This window comes from Astatotilapia calliptera, chromosome 23, assembly GCF_900246225.1.
Source record: "Astatotilapia calliptera chromosome 23, fAstCal1.2, whole genome shotgun sequence".
In the NCBI taxonomy this organism is placed as follows: Eukaryota; Metazoa; Chordata; class Actinopteri; order Cichliformes; family Cichlidae; genus Astatotilapia; species Astatotilapia calliptera.
The window spans coordinates 9612851-9629018 of record NC_039323.1 but is presented as its reverse complement, the minus strand read 5'-3'; the positions used below and the strand labels follow the sequence as shown (position 1 = coordinate 9629018).

At 45.1% G+C, this 16168-nt stretch overlaps 1 protein-coding gene across 2 annotated transcripts; it reads left to right on the top strand.

Annotated features, from left to right (window-relative positions):
- The first annotated feature begins 945 nt into the window (after positions 1 to 945).
- Positions 946 to 15437, top strand: tmem259 (transmembrane protein 259). Of its 2 annotated transcripts, none has more exons than XM_026159116.1 (12): positions 946 to 1469; positions 4750 to 5087; positions 6957 to 7265; positions 9992 to 10166; positions 10337 to 10447; positions 10529 to 10651; positions 10787 to 10887; positions 10980 to 11037; positions 11117 to 11200; positions 12781 to 12913; positions 13083 to 13182; positions 13260 to 15437. In XM_026159116.1, the coding sequence occupies exons 2-12, from the start codon at positions 4869 to 4871 to the stop codon at positions 13911 to 13913; spliced, it is 2067 nt and encodes a 688-aa protein (XP_026014901.1). In that variant the 5' UTR covers positions 946 to 1469; positions 4750 to 4868; the 3' UTR covers positions 13914 to 15437. The 2 variants fall into 2 exon arrangements, with proteins under 2 accessions (XP_026014901.1, XP_026014902.1); XM_026159117.1 differs by having other exon boundaries at positions 948 to 1469; positions 9992 to 10112.
- Positions 15438 to 16168: the final 731 nt, after the last annotated feature.

Below are 16168 nucleotides of genomic sequence, written 5' to 3'. Positions count from 1 at the left end.
TGTGTAAATCCACAAAGAGCAGCCAGTCAGCTGATCACAGCCTGTACATAACTTTACGGATTTGTTGTTAGCGCTACTTTGTTGTACTTTGTCTGAAGGTGTGCTAAATTTCTTATTTATAGTTTTTGTCTGACCTGTCAGGGACTACAGATGAAAAGTAGCTTTGGCTAAATCTGGTATATTTGCATTGATATATGTTCATTAATACACACTGTCACTTTTAAATCAATAAATGTAAAACTATTCAAACACTAAGAAAATCTGTTGGAGCTGTCAATAGAAATGATTGTGAGCGGAGTATTTTCCCCACACAGATCCTAGGGTTCCCCCACCTGCTCAATCAGCTAAAGTATGAAGTATGAAGATGTTTTATTGTTCTGCTTGATGGAGCGACCTCCATCCTGATGGGCAGAGTTCACCTTGTCAAAGTGGGTGGGAACAACCCAACACCTTCAGTTAATGAACGGTTAAATCTGATTACATTGTAATATGTGTGAACCAGTCGATCAGTTAGCTTCCAGTGACAGCAATGGAGACACCTGTTAAGTAATGCTGATGTGTGACATCAGCTTCGTCACGTCTTCATCTCGTCCCAGTGAAACATTCACATATAGAAACGTGTGACAGGAGCTGAAGTTGTGTAATGTTTAAGTGTGAGGTAATTAGTCAGCTCAGCAAATATGAGCAACACAAACTGTGTATGTGCAGTTTGCCACACATCAGGTCTGAGAGTCCAGCTGCTGTATTTACACATACTCAGGGTCTCTGAGAGAAGCTCCCATGTGCTGTTCAGAGGTCTTAATCAGACATTAGATCTGTTATATGAAGAACACGCCGTACAGGCAGCTCAGTGCTGGTTACTCTACAGTGATTGGCTGATGCAGAACAGCTGTTCAGTGTGACGTCTCAGATCCACATAGAACAGCAGGTCAGCTGATCACAGCCTCACATCATTTAACTTACTTCTGTGATTCTTCCCTCACCTTCTCATCCGAGGCTCCTCCATCAGCTCAATCCCAGTTTTTGGACTCTGTAACCAGTGACATATCAGCTGTTCACCGTTAATAAACGTGCTGAAGCTTTCGACCAGCACGAGGCGCCTGCCAGGCAGCGCTCAGGGATATAAGAACCTTCAACCGGGGTTCACTACTTCCGGTATTAGGACGTGTATTTCCGGTCTCAGTGACGCGCTGACAGTAGTCAGACTCTTACCCTCTGTTAGCTTGTGTTAGCCGCAGTTTAGCCACAGTTTCCGGGTTCTGAGCTCACCTCGTGCTCCGGTTCCGTGCACCCGGACCCTCCGTCCCTTCACCTGTCGGCTGGGATCGAGACGGCTCCCGGTTCTGTCCGATCCGGCTGCCTCCGGACTCCGCCTTTAGCCGCAGAGCTAACCCTGCTGCTAGCGCTGCTAACGGCTAACTGTGGCGTTCGTGGGTAAGCGAGAGAAACAACGACGAGGCCGCGCACAGGTGAGTCAGCGTCACCTGCCGCTGGTGAGGGTGTCTATGGATTACACACGCGGGGTGGCGGGGGTAATCTGCTTGAAGCAGCACCACACACCTGAGCCTGCCAATCAGGATCAGCTGATCAGAATATACACACACACACACACACACCACATTTCCGGGCTGACGATCAGCTGATCACATCACCTGTCCTGAGGTGCAGCAAGTGGAGCAGTGAGAAACTTTATTTATTTTCGTTAAACTTTATTCAGACAGGAAGTTAGTGAGGATCAGACTGAGCTCAGAGGTTCCTCCCACTCTCACAGGTAGCTGCATGTTCTTCAATGTCCAGGAGTCCCTTGCAATCCTGAGCTGGTCACCTGGCAAACGATCATGTCACAGCCTGAGACCCTCAAAGTCTTGTTATGGTGGCCCTATGGTCCCAATCCTGCTGTTTTCATGGCAAAAAGTCACTAAACGCCACTTCCTGTTTTACCTGAGACCTCACAGACTGTAAATAAAGATGTAGAGCTGCATGCTCTCTGATGTCCAGGAGGGGGCGGCTGCTGAGGTTCCCGCACTAAGAACAGCCTCTCACACCTGTCATTGAGAGCGGCCTCAGGTGTGTGGCTCACAGGTGAGATTAATGGAGACATGAGTCAGCTGACCCGATGCTGAAGGACCACATGTCTCAGATGTTTTTCCTGAGGTCATCAGTATTTACATGTACCGGTGGGGGGGATAAGCTGGTCTGTGGTGTCTCACCTGGAGATCGTCAGGCTGCAGCTGGAGGATGCAGAAGATCCTGATGATCTCAGTCTGTGGTTTTTGCAGACCTCCTGACCTGCTGCCACAGCTTATCCATCATCATCATCATCAGTCTGAGCTCACCTGAGCTCCAGGAGTTTCCTTCATGAAGGAATTTAAAAGTGTTCCCTCAGAAAACATCTAAACCTCTAAAAACAGCCCCCTTTACCCGTGAAATCACGGTAGTAAGAAATACTGGTCGGACTCAATGTGAAGCTCGGATTTTGGATGCTGGGAGGGGAGAAGATGAAATGAAGAAGCGATCCTGACGTGCACACTCAGGTGCAGTTCTGCTACTTCGTGTTTCCTACTGATCTGTCACTGTCATTTCACTGCTTGTGTTTTTAGGATGGGCTTATTCACTATTTACTATTGCTGTTACTAGGGATGAAGATTTATAAGAATTTAGCAATTCTGATTCCATTATTGATATTACTTATTGATTTGATTCCTTATTGGCTGTGCTTTGAGAGTCTCCACCATATCAAAGACATTAGTCATGCACATTAACTGCACACTGTGGGTCACATGTTTGTCCATGTTGACTGTCCATGATCCTTTCTTTGTTATGATCAGTGCTGGAGTCATTACTCAAAAGTAATCTATTACTCATATTACACAGAATACTTTCCTTAAAAGCTATGTAATGTGTGACTTAATTACTCTCTGGAGAAGGTCATTCATTACATTACTCGTTACCAGTGATGGGAATAAAGGCGTTACAAGTATTGGCGTTACTTTTTTTTCAGTAACGATTAATCTAAGTAATTACTATTCCTATCGTTACAACACCGTTACTAACAAGAAAATGCGGTGACTGCCGCCTGCGCGCTCCCGCAGGCGGCAGTCACTTTCTGCCCGACGATCACTTTTTGGCATAATACCTGGAGCTAAGGGGGCAAAACAATCGCATGAGTGCTGCTGTTTGGCTGTGGAAGAATAAAGTAGTCATGGTAAGCCAATCACACGACCACTTTAAGATGACAAAGCAACAAGGTGATATATATACCAGGTTTTAAATTGTGTTGATAGGCCACGTAAAACCAGAGTGATGATAAACAATATATACACGGTGTTCAATTGTGTTAATACAGTATGTCAAAATGAAAACATAACTGTAAATCCAGACACATGAGGTTGTGCTGAAGAGAATGATACCAAACAAGGCAAAGTAAATAGTTTTTAAAGGTGAAATGTAGGGGAAAACATCAAAAGTAGTCAAAAATGGCCAATTATACCCTGGACTCCAGAGGGTTAAACTTTTTTTTTTTTTTTTTTTTTAAAGTAACGCAATAGTTACTTTTCAAGTAATTAATTACTTTTAGAATCTTGTAACTCAGTTACTTTTTTGAAGTAGTAACTAGTAACTATAATTACTTTTTCACAGTAACTTGCCCAACACTGCTCGTTACGTTACTTTCATGTTACTCCTTAAAATGACCTGAAACACAATGTCTCATAATTACGATTACGACTGAGCTGCTATTTTCCTCTGACACAAGAACTGAAATCAGCTGATCGTAGTGTGAGTACAAGAATCCGTAAGCGGAATCGATAGGTCCTGGAATTCTAAGGAATTGGACAACTGGGAACTGGTCCTTTTACAAGAACCTTTACAATTCTCATCCCTAGCGGTCATTAAATTGAGCCTGTCTGTTTCCTGCCTCACTCCCACTTTAATGTCATCTCCTAGCTTAATGATAACAGTTAGGATGGGGGAAGAGCTAATCCTAACACTAACGTGTCGCAGGCAGGTAAATGTTTAATAAAATAGGAGCTTCTCTGAATTCATGAAATTCCTCCTAAAGATGGACTGACAGTCTCTGAGGTGCTTCTCCAGGTTTACTACTGTCCACCTGCTGCTAGTGATGGGAGGAGCTGTGTCAGCTCGAGAACTTGAGGCTGACGCTGCTGTTATTGATGCAGAGGAAAGTAATCGATAGTTTTTGGTATCAGTTCTCTTTGCTAGCCTTGCTCGGTACAGACTCTGCAGTGCTGAGAAAAAATAAAGTACTGCCGTGGGGAGGTGGGGGTTAAGTTCTTCAGCTCAGTCTTTCTCTGTACTAAAATCAGCCACTCTGACAGCGCACTGAACACTAACTGTGATTGGTCAGATGCTGACACCTCTAATGGCTTTTGGTGTCAAGCAGGTTCAGCTCCTAAAGCACAGAGATTAGATCATCAGTGTCTCGGTTTCTTTGATCTGATTTAAAAAAAAAAAAAAAAAAAAAAAAAATACCTGCAGGTTATTGATCTCATGTCATCTGATTGGATGAAAGGTTGGATCGGTTGTTGGTGATTACTGAGATGACTTTATCTAAACAAGCCATGTTAATCAATACTTGTGTTTAGTGTAAAGTTATTGATCGGAATAAAGGTGACTGATTGTTTGCAGCTCTGAGCTGAGAACCTAAATCCCTTAATGATCTGTTTTCAGAGGTGGTTGAGGCTCTGCCCCCTGACTGTAGTCATCAGTGAGTTCATCTGTGTGTTCCAGGTGCGGCACTCAGGTCTTGACCTTCGCTCTGAGGACGCAGTAGCAGCCATGTTGACCTAGAGTCGTCATTGGCGGTGGTGAGTTCTGAGCACGAGCAGAAACGACGGGCAATCGCAGCCATGTCGGAGAACCAGGCGAACAACAACAATGTCCCGCTTAACAACAACAACAACAACATGGGACCCAACCGCCTCCGCAATCCCAACCTGAACCAGAACCCCCTCATCAATGTCCGCGACCGCCTCTTCCATGCGCTCTTCTTCAAGATGGCCGTCACCTACGCACGCCTATTCCCTCCGTCCTTCAGGAGGGTCTTTGAGTTCTTCGTTCTGCTCAAGGTGGGGCACAGCTCACCTGTCAGCAGGATGTAATCACATTACTGATCAGTCAGTCTGTTTCTGAATAGTGATCTCAGGAACACGTCACAGTATTGGTAATGGTCAGGTGTTTCAGGTGATCACAGATGTTTCAGGTGACTCCTCTCCACAAATAATTCAGTTAAACTTTATTTACATGCTTTTATTCTGCAACGTAAAGTCTGCAAAACAGAAGAGGAAACCTAGACGATCAGATGACCCACATCTGAGCAGCACGTGGTATAACAGCACAGTGGAGGGGAAGAACCTGTTAGAAGGAAGTTCTATCTACAATAGAGCCAGGCTCAGCAAGGGAAGTGGGTTGGGGGTGGCAGGAAGTGGAGAAGAAACCCTTAGAGTATTATGGGAAGTCTCCCAGCAGCCTGTTCCTTTAGTAGCGTGAATGAGGTAGGGGACAGGGTCCCGATACAAGCTGGTTCCTCTGTGGAGTCAGCGGTGTCCTTACAGAGCGTTGTCTCAGACATTTGAGCATGCTCAGTGGGCAGGTTTATGTTGCGAATGATGTAGGTGAAGCTGTGAGGAGCCAGCAGAATTGCTTTACACAGAGACCAGAAACGATTGCTAACCCACAGAGGAAGGGTCTTTGGTGACTCTGCAGACAGGTTCCAGATGTTTACTTTCTTTGATCAGAGGACATTTATTGATTTTGATGTGTACATTTTATTGTTTTTATTAGGGGTGCAACGATACTCGTATCGATATTGAACCATTCGATACAGTGCTTTCGGTTCGGTACGCATATGTATCGAACAATACAAAAATGTTATTTATTTTATCAACTTTTCTTCTGACGATGCTGTCTGTGTTGAGCGCTCAGTGGATCTGCATTCGACTACTCCGCCTAGGCTGCACTGTCAGTGCAGATCCAATGAGCGCAGCACAAGCTAGCAAGACAGAAGCTAAGCTCGTTGCAACATGGCAACTACCTCAACGCTACCCGAAATTGAACCTCCCCCACCCTCATTCAGATCTGGCGTTTGGAACTATCTTGGTTTTCATGTGAAGCATGACCCTGATGGTAAGCGCATCATGGACAAAAGTAAAACAGTATGTCGGATGTGCCACGCAATGCATCAATTGGTGGGAACTAGTGCGTTAGCGCAGTTAGCTTGTTAACGTGCTAACGCTGTCCAGCCCCACGCACGGGGCGAGCCGCGGTAACTCGTTAACGGAGATTTGCCGCGTTATGGCGTTAATGTCATTTTAACGAGATTAACGCTGACAGCACTAGTGGGAACACAACGAATATGACTGCACGTTTACACCGACATCATCCTAGTGCAAAGACAAGTGGAAGCAGACAAAAACAACAAGCACGCATGTTACAAACTTTACCCGAGTCATTTAGACAGCCATTAGCACATGATTCTCCTTATGGGGACCTGATATGTTTAATATGCTGCTGAGAATATAGCCCAGAAGAAGCGTATAGTATAGCTTTTATTTTGGAAAGAGCCATTTCTCTGTAATAAACTCTCTTTTCCAAAGCTGAGTGATTTCTCGATCAGATTTATTATTTTAATTATTTTGTTGTTTCAGCAACATTAAATTTAAAAACTGCACTTTTGAGTTAAAATATATATTTATAATTTTAATAAATGACAAATTAAAAAGGCATGAACATTTTTTTTGTATGGGAAAAAAAAATCGAACCATGACACCAAAGTATCGAACCGAATCGTGAATTTTGTGTATCGTTGCACCCCTAGTTTTTATTTTATTGGTGACGTATTTTATAAACTCTGGTTGCTGTGAGAGACTCACTGATGCAGAAATGAGATTACGGTGACACAACCAGCGCTCGCTGACATCTCTCTAACCCGTCCTCAGGCACTCTTCGTCCTCTTCATCCTTGCCTACATCCACATTGCCTTCTCTCGCTCACCCATCAACTGTCTAGAGGTGGTAAGGGAGCGCTGGCCCCGTGACGGCATCCTGCGGGTTGAGATCCAGAGAAACTCGAGCCGGGCACCCATCTTCCTTCAGCACTACGACTCGGCGAGCCTCCATGATGAGCTGGATGCCGAGGAGGAAGGAGGGGGGCTGGCAATGGGCGGGCTCAGCCTTGCGATGCTGCCCGACGAAGAAGTGGAAGAGGAGGAGATGACTGTGGAGATGTTTGACAACAGCTCAGTGCAGGTGATCTCTCTCACTTTTTCTCACTCTCTCTCACATGCACACACATTGAACTTTGATAACGTTCGTCTGTAATAGTTGGATTTTTTTAGATGTGTTAGATGTTATTTGTTGTACTCTGTTTATTCTTTTTTGTATTTGAACTTTAAAATCTGTAATGAAAATATATATAAATTTATAAAACTAATAAAATCCCTAAAATTAACCTTAAATACTTGTTTGTTTGTTTTTGTTTGTTTTTTTTCAAATTTTACTTAAATTTAGAAGAAAATTAACAGAAATGATGTCGTTGCCATCACTGGTGTTGGTGATTCTAGTGTTAAACCACAGCATCAGACAGCCAGGGGCCCGTTCTTCGTACCTCGCTAAGTAGGTTAGCCGGATTAGATTGTTGACGATTTCGCGTGATCCTGGATCAGTCGGTTCCCCGAAGCTCATCCGGGACTTGCTGTCATAGCAACAGAGCCGTAAGCGTAAACCTGCTCGGGAGCAGGTTTACTTTATGTAAACAGGATTAGATCGCGGCCACGCAGGTATGTCCGCTTCATTTATACGAAAGCAACAGCGATATTTTTCCACTGTTTCACCATAAATAAATATTATCAATGTAACTAAAGATAATGCAGCACTTGATCCTTTTATTGATGTCACACAGATACATACAGGTCATTTCCTAAAAAAGGGAAATGAACTATTAACATTCTATTACATGTATGTGATTATTACAGATGTAATTCATATTTCAGAGTAGTAATTGTAAATTACTTCGTGTAATCAAGATGAGAGACCACGGCTATAAAAGCGAAGGTGGATTTGGGAAGCCTGTCGCAGCCATGTCCTGTCCGTATACGCGACCAACCCATTGCGGAAGGTGCAAGATTGATAAGGAGAGTCCTCAGAATTCAGCGTATATTGCGGGATAGACAGGATCCTTTAGCTCAGCGCGACAGTGTGCTCATAGAGAGATATCGATATTCCCGTGAGGGTATTATTTACTTAACCAACTTGTTGACGAGGGGGTGCAGGACCACCACCTGTCTTTTTTTCCTCTGCCCTTTTCTTGGTTGCTGTTATGAACAAACTAACAGAGTATTACAGGCCAGTATTACCTTGCCAAGAGACGCAAAGCAATCTAAGAGATAAATATTACCATTCTGTAGAATACTCCTGTATTCCACTTTTACTTGTTCCCATGTTCTTGTGGGTCCTGTTGTGGCTCTAATGTGAAAGGGGATATAATATAACATATTATAATATAATATAATGCCATATGATATTGGACAATATAGTGTCATATGATAGATCTACCCTACCGCCTACTGGTGTTGGCCAGAGGGGCCGATGGCGCGATATGGCAGCCTGGCTACAACCGTAGCTGCCTCCACCAGTGTGTGAATGTGGGAGTGAATGAATAGTGGTATCGTAAAGCGCTTTGGGTGCCTTGGAAAGCGCTATATAAATCCAATCCATTATTATTATTATTATTAAATTACCTACGAGTTTGATTTGTCAGCAACTTTCTGCCAGCCCTCTCTCCTTGCTTTTGCAGCCTTTGCAGTGTTCTCTTGCGTTTTAATTAAACTCTGAAACTCCTGAAATCCCTCACTCATGAGTTCTTGCTCTGCTGCCGGAAAATACCGAGCACGCCCCTTCGACATTTTCGCCGACCAATCAGCGGGTTGCCGATCAATGTTTCTACTATCGATGCGTAGCCCCTTTTACGACACCCAGTGATGTCACATTCCTGCGTCCAGCTGTAGTAATTGTCAACAGCAGGTGTGTTCGGGGAACCGGATTAGCGAGCTCACGGTTAGCGCGATGATTTGATCTTGGATGTGTCATTTGATCTTGGATGTAGTAAGCGACGTACGAAGAACGGGCCCCAGCTCACCTGCACAGGTGTAAACAAGCTTGGCTTGGAGCAGGTGATCTGAAAGGAAGTGACAGACCTTAACAGCGCTTCCTCTTTAGCATCAGAATTCTGAATCACGTTCGCATCCTGGTCCTGCAGAGCTGCAGCGAGTTCTAAATCCTCTGCTTATGTCACTTCTTGTTTTCCCTGTGAGTCAGAAGTGTTTAGTGTGTGTGTGTGGGTCTTCATAAAGTTTGAGAGTCACACAGATTTTGGGTTTCCAATAGAAACGAAAAGTAGTAATAAGAGGATGGCGGTAAAACACTTGTTGGCAGGTGTGCCCTCTGGTGGTGTGTGTGAGCTCAGAGTAGTTCTGTGTATCTGGGGACTTAACTACCCCGAACACCTGACTCAGGTGAACTTTAAACTGCTATTGGCTACTTCAGGCCTTGCGCACACGGGCCCCGAGTCGGGATCTTGCACTGATCCCGATCGCTGGAAGAACACAACTACTACAACCTCCAAATGACTCTTTCGTCCTGTCTTCCTCCCATCGCCGTGTTCTGTCGGAGGTCAGCCATCAAAGGGATGTTTTTGGTGGAACAAAATGTGTAAGGAAACGTGTATTCACCAGCCAGTTTGCAACTACTTGCAAACTGGTTGGTGAATACACGTTTCCTTAGCAACAACAGGGTACCGGGAGCCTTTTGTATGAAACCCACAGTTGGGGTTTGTGATGAGCGTTGCTCAGTGTCCCATTGACTGCACTCCCTCAGGCCAGAGTAATGTGATGACCGCCAGTATTCATATTACTCCCTGGATACTCTCAGATTAAAAGCAGAAATGACCCTCAAAACCTTTTGCTGTCCTGCTGCAGTTTGAGTTGGACATCGAGCCCCGCCTGAAGCCATCTCTGGTTGGTGCAGGAGGAGGAGGAGCTTCAGGAGGAGGAGGAGCCAACGACAGCCAGGACGTCTCGTTTAGCCAGACCACTAAAGGTATGCAGCCGCTGCAGGACTCAGTGTCTGAGCTGGAGATGATGACCCGAGCAGGTAAACCGTTCTCCACCCCACCCCTGCCACCTCACCTCCTTTAACTCCGCCTCCTTATTCAGTCCAGAAACACCTGCTTAGCTGTTTAATGTTTCACAATTTAAGATTGTATGTATTTATTTTTGTGTTTTTTCTGATGTGGTTGTTTACTTTGTTGTTCATTGTCGCAGTGTGGCCTCAGGAGGAGTACATCGTGGAGTACTCGTTGGAGTATGGCTTCCTGCGCCTCTCTCAGAGCACCAGACAGAGACTCAACATCCCTGTCATGGTCGTCACACTTGGTCAGACTCTGAGCCGCCGTGTCACATGACCTCAGCGTTGGCCAACTTGCACACCCTAACCGCGTCTGTGTCTGTTTGCAGATCCGATGAAGGACGAGTGTTTCGGAGATGGCTTCAGTCGTTTCCTGCTCGATGAGTTTTTGGGCTACGATGACATCCTGATGTCGAGCGTGAAGGCGCTCGCCGAGAATGAGGAGAACAAAGGTGGGGTGGGCGCTGTAAATGGAGGGTGGGGCAGGGCACTTTGGTGTGATGCTACATTCACTGATTGGATTTAGAGAGCAGGTGTTTACTTCCAGTCATGTGACACAGCTCAGGTGTTTGTGTGGTTCTCTGCAGGATTCCTGAGGAACGTGGTCTCCGGTGAGCATTACCGCTTTGTCAGCATGTGGATGGCCAGGACCTCCTACCTGGCCGCCTTTGTCATTATGGTCATATTTGTAAGTACAAATACAGTAAATGACCCACACTGATCGTTCGGGTTCGTTCAGTCGCACGATGTCACGACTGAGTCTCGCGTTCTCCGTTTCAGACTCTGTCGGTGTCCATGCTGCTCAGATACTCTCACCACCAGATCTTCGTCTTCATTGGTCAGTTCCTCATACCATTCAGTGTTGACCTTTGAACCCGAGCCTCAGGTCTATTCTGACTCTCTCTCACCCCCTACAGTTGACCTCCTGCAGATGTTGGAGATGAACATGACCATTGCCTTCCCAGCAGCCCCTCTGCTCACTGTCATCCTGGCCCTCGTAGGTGAGTCCAGATCCCATTCTGTTTGAGGACGCTTCTGAACCTCTGTCACCTGGGTCCTGACGCGTGGCCGAGTTCTTTCCGTTATCTGGCTTCCCTTACCCTAACACTGGCAGTCAGGATAAGCGGCTGCGTGGGGCCTGTTATCAACCCAGGCCCACGTGCCCCTTCACATCAAAGGGTGGCAGCATCTGACAAATCATAGAGGGGTATTTCATAGCTCATATGACTCCTCTACCAAAGAAAAGTGTTCCCCCTGCTCCAGAGATGTTGTCAAAGGGTTATAAAAATCTTTAAAGATTATAAAAATATATCAGTAAAATGCAACACTGTTGTGAAAATGATGTGATAAATTCCTCAGAAACATCTTAGGTTAATCTGGACACAAGCATCTTAATTCCAGTCAGTAGTTTTATGGCTGAGTAAATACTTTTTAGTTTACTTTTCACAGAATGCTCTGTCATATCAGGGAGTGAGCTTCTGGAATAGTCTTCCACTGTCAGTGAGGGAAAGTACAAGTCTACCCATCTTTAAGAGTCAGTTAAAAGGGCGGCTGAGGGACACACAAACATGTGATCATGTTTAATAATCATGCTTTATATTGGACGTGAAAAAGAGTTATTGTGTTACAAAAAAGGAAACGACTATTAGTGTAATGGGTCAGTGCAATATCAGGACAGTCAGGGCATGTGCAATACTGGGGTTTGTGCAATATAATTGATGTGTTTCCGTTATTGTTATCTATATTGTCCTCTGTGTCCACTCTTCTTGTCATTGTTGGTTCTAGTATAATGTGATCACTGTTTTTGTCCTTGTCACATGACCTGTAAATAATGTCTCTGTATGTTTTTACTAACTTGTGTTTAACAGCAACCTGCCAGAGGGTCTGCAGATGGAAATTAGCCCAAGGCTATAATCTGGCATCTTTCTAAATAAAATAAAATAAATAAATAGAAAGCAGCGAGAGAATAAAAACTATGGTTTGATAGTAAAGATTAAAAATAACTGAATTTAAACTTGCTCAGCGCTACATAGAAATCTGATCTAAGGTGAGCAGGTACTGTGCAGGTTAGGGCCTGCATGTCTGCTGTGATGCTGTTTACAGTCAGTCCAAAATGCTGCAGCTAGCTTGCTCACTTTACAAAAGTGAGAGGTCACATGACTCCAGTGTTAGCAGCCTTACACTGGAGTCGTGTGACTGCATATTTTTTATTATTTTTTAATTTTTTAAAAGCTTTTATTGAGCTTGTTTGTGTAGCTGCGTCTGTCAATCACAGATTGCTCAGGCCTGATTGTCAGTCGGCTGATCTCAGAGCAGCTCGTGACTCTGCTGTACCGACACTCTGTAGTGACCTCCAGGTGACCTGATGTTTTGTTTTTTGTTTTTTGTTTTTTTGTTGTTTTTTTGTGATCCTGTTTGTTCAGTTTCAATAAAGATTAAAGTCAAAGTACTGAAGGTTCCTGGCAATAAAAACGAGCTTCAAATTAAAAAATGTTTGTAAACAGACTGGATGGACGTTAGCCTTGGTTGGGGGGTGTGGCTTACATTTAAAGCTGACCTGTGATGTCACTTTCTGTCTCAGGCATGGAGGCCATCATGTCAGAGTTCTTCAATGACACAACAACTGCATTCTACATTATCCTCATCGTGTGGTTGGCAGATCAGTACGACGCCATCTGCTGCCACACAAACACCAGCAAACGCCACTGGCTCAGGTGAGGTCACTTTCTGTGTGTGAGGTCATTGTTACAGAATTAAGTTAAAAGGGTTCCTGGTCATTTGATCAATAAACAGATCAATCGGGCTTTGGCCATTTTTATTGTGAATGTCTCTTGTCAGCCTGCAGACCTTCAAGACTGATCATGTGATCTGTTCTCCCTGCAGGTTCTTCTACCTTTACCATTTCGCCTTCTACGCCTACCACTACCGCTTCAATGGCCAGTACAGCAGCCTCGCCCTCGTCACTTCCTGGCTCTTCATCCAGGTAAGTGTCGTCATCCACATGCCTGTGCTAAGCCCCTCCCCTCAGACAGTAAATCTAACATTTTTGTCCTCTCGCAGCACTCCATGATCTATTTCTTCCATCACTACGAGCTTCCGGCAATCCTGCAGCAGATCCGGATCCAGGAGATGCTCCTGCAGAACCAGCAGGCTGGTCAGAACCAGACGGCTCTGCAGGATAACCTCAACAACAACATTGGCACTGCCGCCGCTGGAACGGGACCCGCCAATGCCCCCCAACCAGGGCCGACCAGTGGAGCTGAGCCAGGGCCTCAGACAGATTCCCTTCCGTCCCCTGCGGAAGGTGGAGCCTCAGGAAGCGGGGAGGTGAGGGCGGAGCTGAACTGGGTGGCTCACACAGCTGCCATCCTCACTGAAGCCCTGACGTCGTCAGTGGATGCGGGAGCCAGCAGCGATCAGGGGCCAGCTGAGATCAATGTGGTGGCCGAGTTCTGGATGGGAGGGGGAGCAGTAGGAGGGAGGTCCTTAGGTGGGAGCGGAGCCTTTGGAGGTCAAGATCCAAACTCTATTTCTGTAGAATTTAAACCTGCACCAGCTCCTCCAATCACAGAGCAGCATGAGGTGGGGCCCTCAGAGGATGTGGGGCCCTCAAAGGCAGAGGGAGCCTTGGAGGAGGCAGGGCCCTCAGAGTGCCCCTCCCACACAGACTGTCCCCCCTCACAGAGTGCAGACTGCCGGCAGCAGCCGTCCTGAGGCTACTGACATCGCCTCACCTGTGAGACAGCTGATCAGCTCATTGATCGAATGAACAGGTTTTATTTGATTTTTAAACTCATTGATTAGCTTGAGGGTGGCGTCTCCCTGCAGGTCACGTGAACAGAGGGCAGGGATGCGATAATTTATTCTGCTGGGGTTTTTTTTTGTTTTTGTTTGTTTTTGTTTTGTTTGTTTGTTTGTTTTTTTGTTGTTTTTTTGGGGGGGTGGAGTATGGATGGTTTTTCTTTAGACGGTGTCTGAGGTTGGAGGTCCATCACCATGGAAACCGAAAGCAACACCCTGAACAAATGAAGCTTGAAGCAGAAACTTTTTTTTTTCCCCCCCTCTAATCAATAAACCCGACTGTCTCTTTCTCAAACATCAGCCTTTTCTTTGATTCTTCAAACAAAGCTGATCGATCAATTGGCTCATCAGAGCTCTGCTGTTACCGGAGGATTTTCAAAATAAAATGCATGGCGTTAACAGACGTTTTATTTATCTTGAAAAGCCTTCTAACATGAACGTGTTGTTACGTGATGAGTTTATTCAGACTTCATGTAAAACCTGAATCCATTTGTCCATAGAGGAAAAAGCTTCATAATATAAGCCCTGACAGCAGGAAGCTGCTGCCACATGGTACACACCAGGCCTGAGTGGTTTCACTTCATTGATCAAATAATTAACTGATTATCAATAATATTCAATAAAGAAAAATCAGGTTTCTGCTGCTGGCTGAAAGGATGAAGCCAAGCAGTTCTGGTGTGCCTGGGGGCGGAGCCAGTGAGCTACAGACCAGAAGTCTGATGCAACCTTTCAGTTATTGATCAGCTGATCAGTTATTGATTCTGATAGACTGAAGCACAAACTCAACTTAAGTTGCTTTTTTTTTTTAATTTTCCCTGTCTCGTCTGCTTTTGTCTTGAGGGAAATAATTGAACAGGAAGTTTGGACTATCAGCAGCTGAGCGAGCTGATTGGTTGTGGAATATGACTGACTGTCACACTCACGCTCCGCCTCCTCCATCTGTTCATCTATCAAAATGGCGAATGATGCGGTGGGTCTGATGGCAGCGTGTTTGCTCTGACCGCTCCCCTCAGACATCTGCCAAACACATTTTGGGGGGAATGGGACACATGAGATGCTCTGAACCAATCAGGAAGCCGCATTTAAAAGCAGCATTTTGGTCAAAGTCCCTTCAATGGGACAGTGGCAAGTTTTTGAAAGTGAACACCTGTTTGCGTTCTTTGGATAAATTATGGTCTACAAATCCGTAGGAGGGGAAAGGAACTGATCCCTCCCATCAGGTGAACTTCATCAATTATTGATTGGATATCAGAAACAATTGATCTCTGAGTGTCTGTTTTTGTTGCTGTGAAGTAGACGGAGCCTGAGCGTGACTCTGGCTGGGGGGGTGGGGTTCTTCTTCGTGCCTCTCTGCTGAGGACTGTAGCCTCATTATTGATCATCAAAATGTATTTACCTGTCAGACCAGTAAAACCAGTAAAAGCAGTGGTCGCCACCCATTGTGTGAATGCCTCCCTTCTTTCACACCATCCACACACAGGGATTTTATTCTGAAATGACATACACCAGCAGCAGGAAGTGAAACTTCTCATTACCTATGAAACCTTTCAAGAAAAAAGGCATTATACATGGATACTTTCAAAATAAAAGGCAACTTGCCAAGGTGCTGAATTGTTTTTGTCCAACAGGAAACTGGCCGAGCTGAGTGTCATGTTTCACCTCGACCACCTAGTGTTATTTTTGACAGCGGCTCAGTTTCAGGTGGTTTTCTGTTTTGATGGCATCTGGTTGCAGCTTCGGTGGTTTTTAATTGGACCAGAAACCCTGCAGGAAGTTACCAAGAGAAAAAACAGACATGCTTTTGGTTCTTTAGGACTTTCAACAGCAGCTGAAACAGTTTAAGTGGCTTTATTTGATCAGACACGATAAAGTGACTTCATAAAGTGCAGTTCGAATACATCATTGTTGCTTACCAAAATAAAGGGCCATGCATTCGGCATTTGTTCTGCCTCCGAGCTGGGCTGGGCTTTTTTTGTTTTTTTTTGCGGTTGAAGCTAAACTTGATCTTCGGTTCAGTTCTTGAATTAGTGAATGGACTTTAATCTGAAGACGGGCTCCTCTTTAACGCTGCGAGTGCCACTCAGGATAGATGTTCTCAGGCTTACTTCACAGGTGTTTCCTCACATCTGTATGTCAATAACATCTGCAGGTTAAAATGCCTTCTTGAA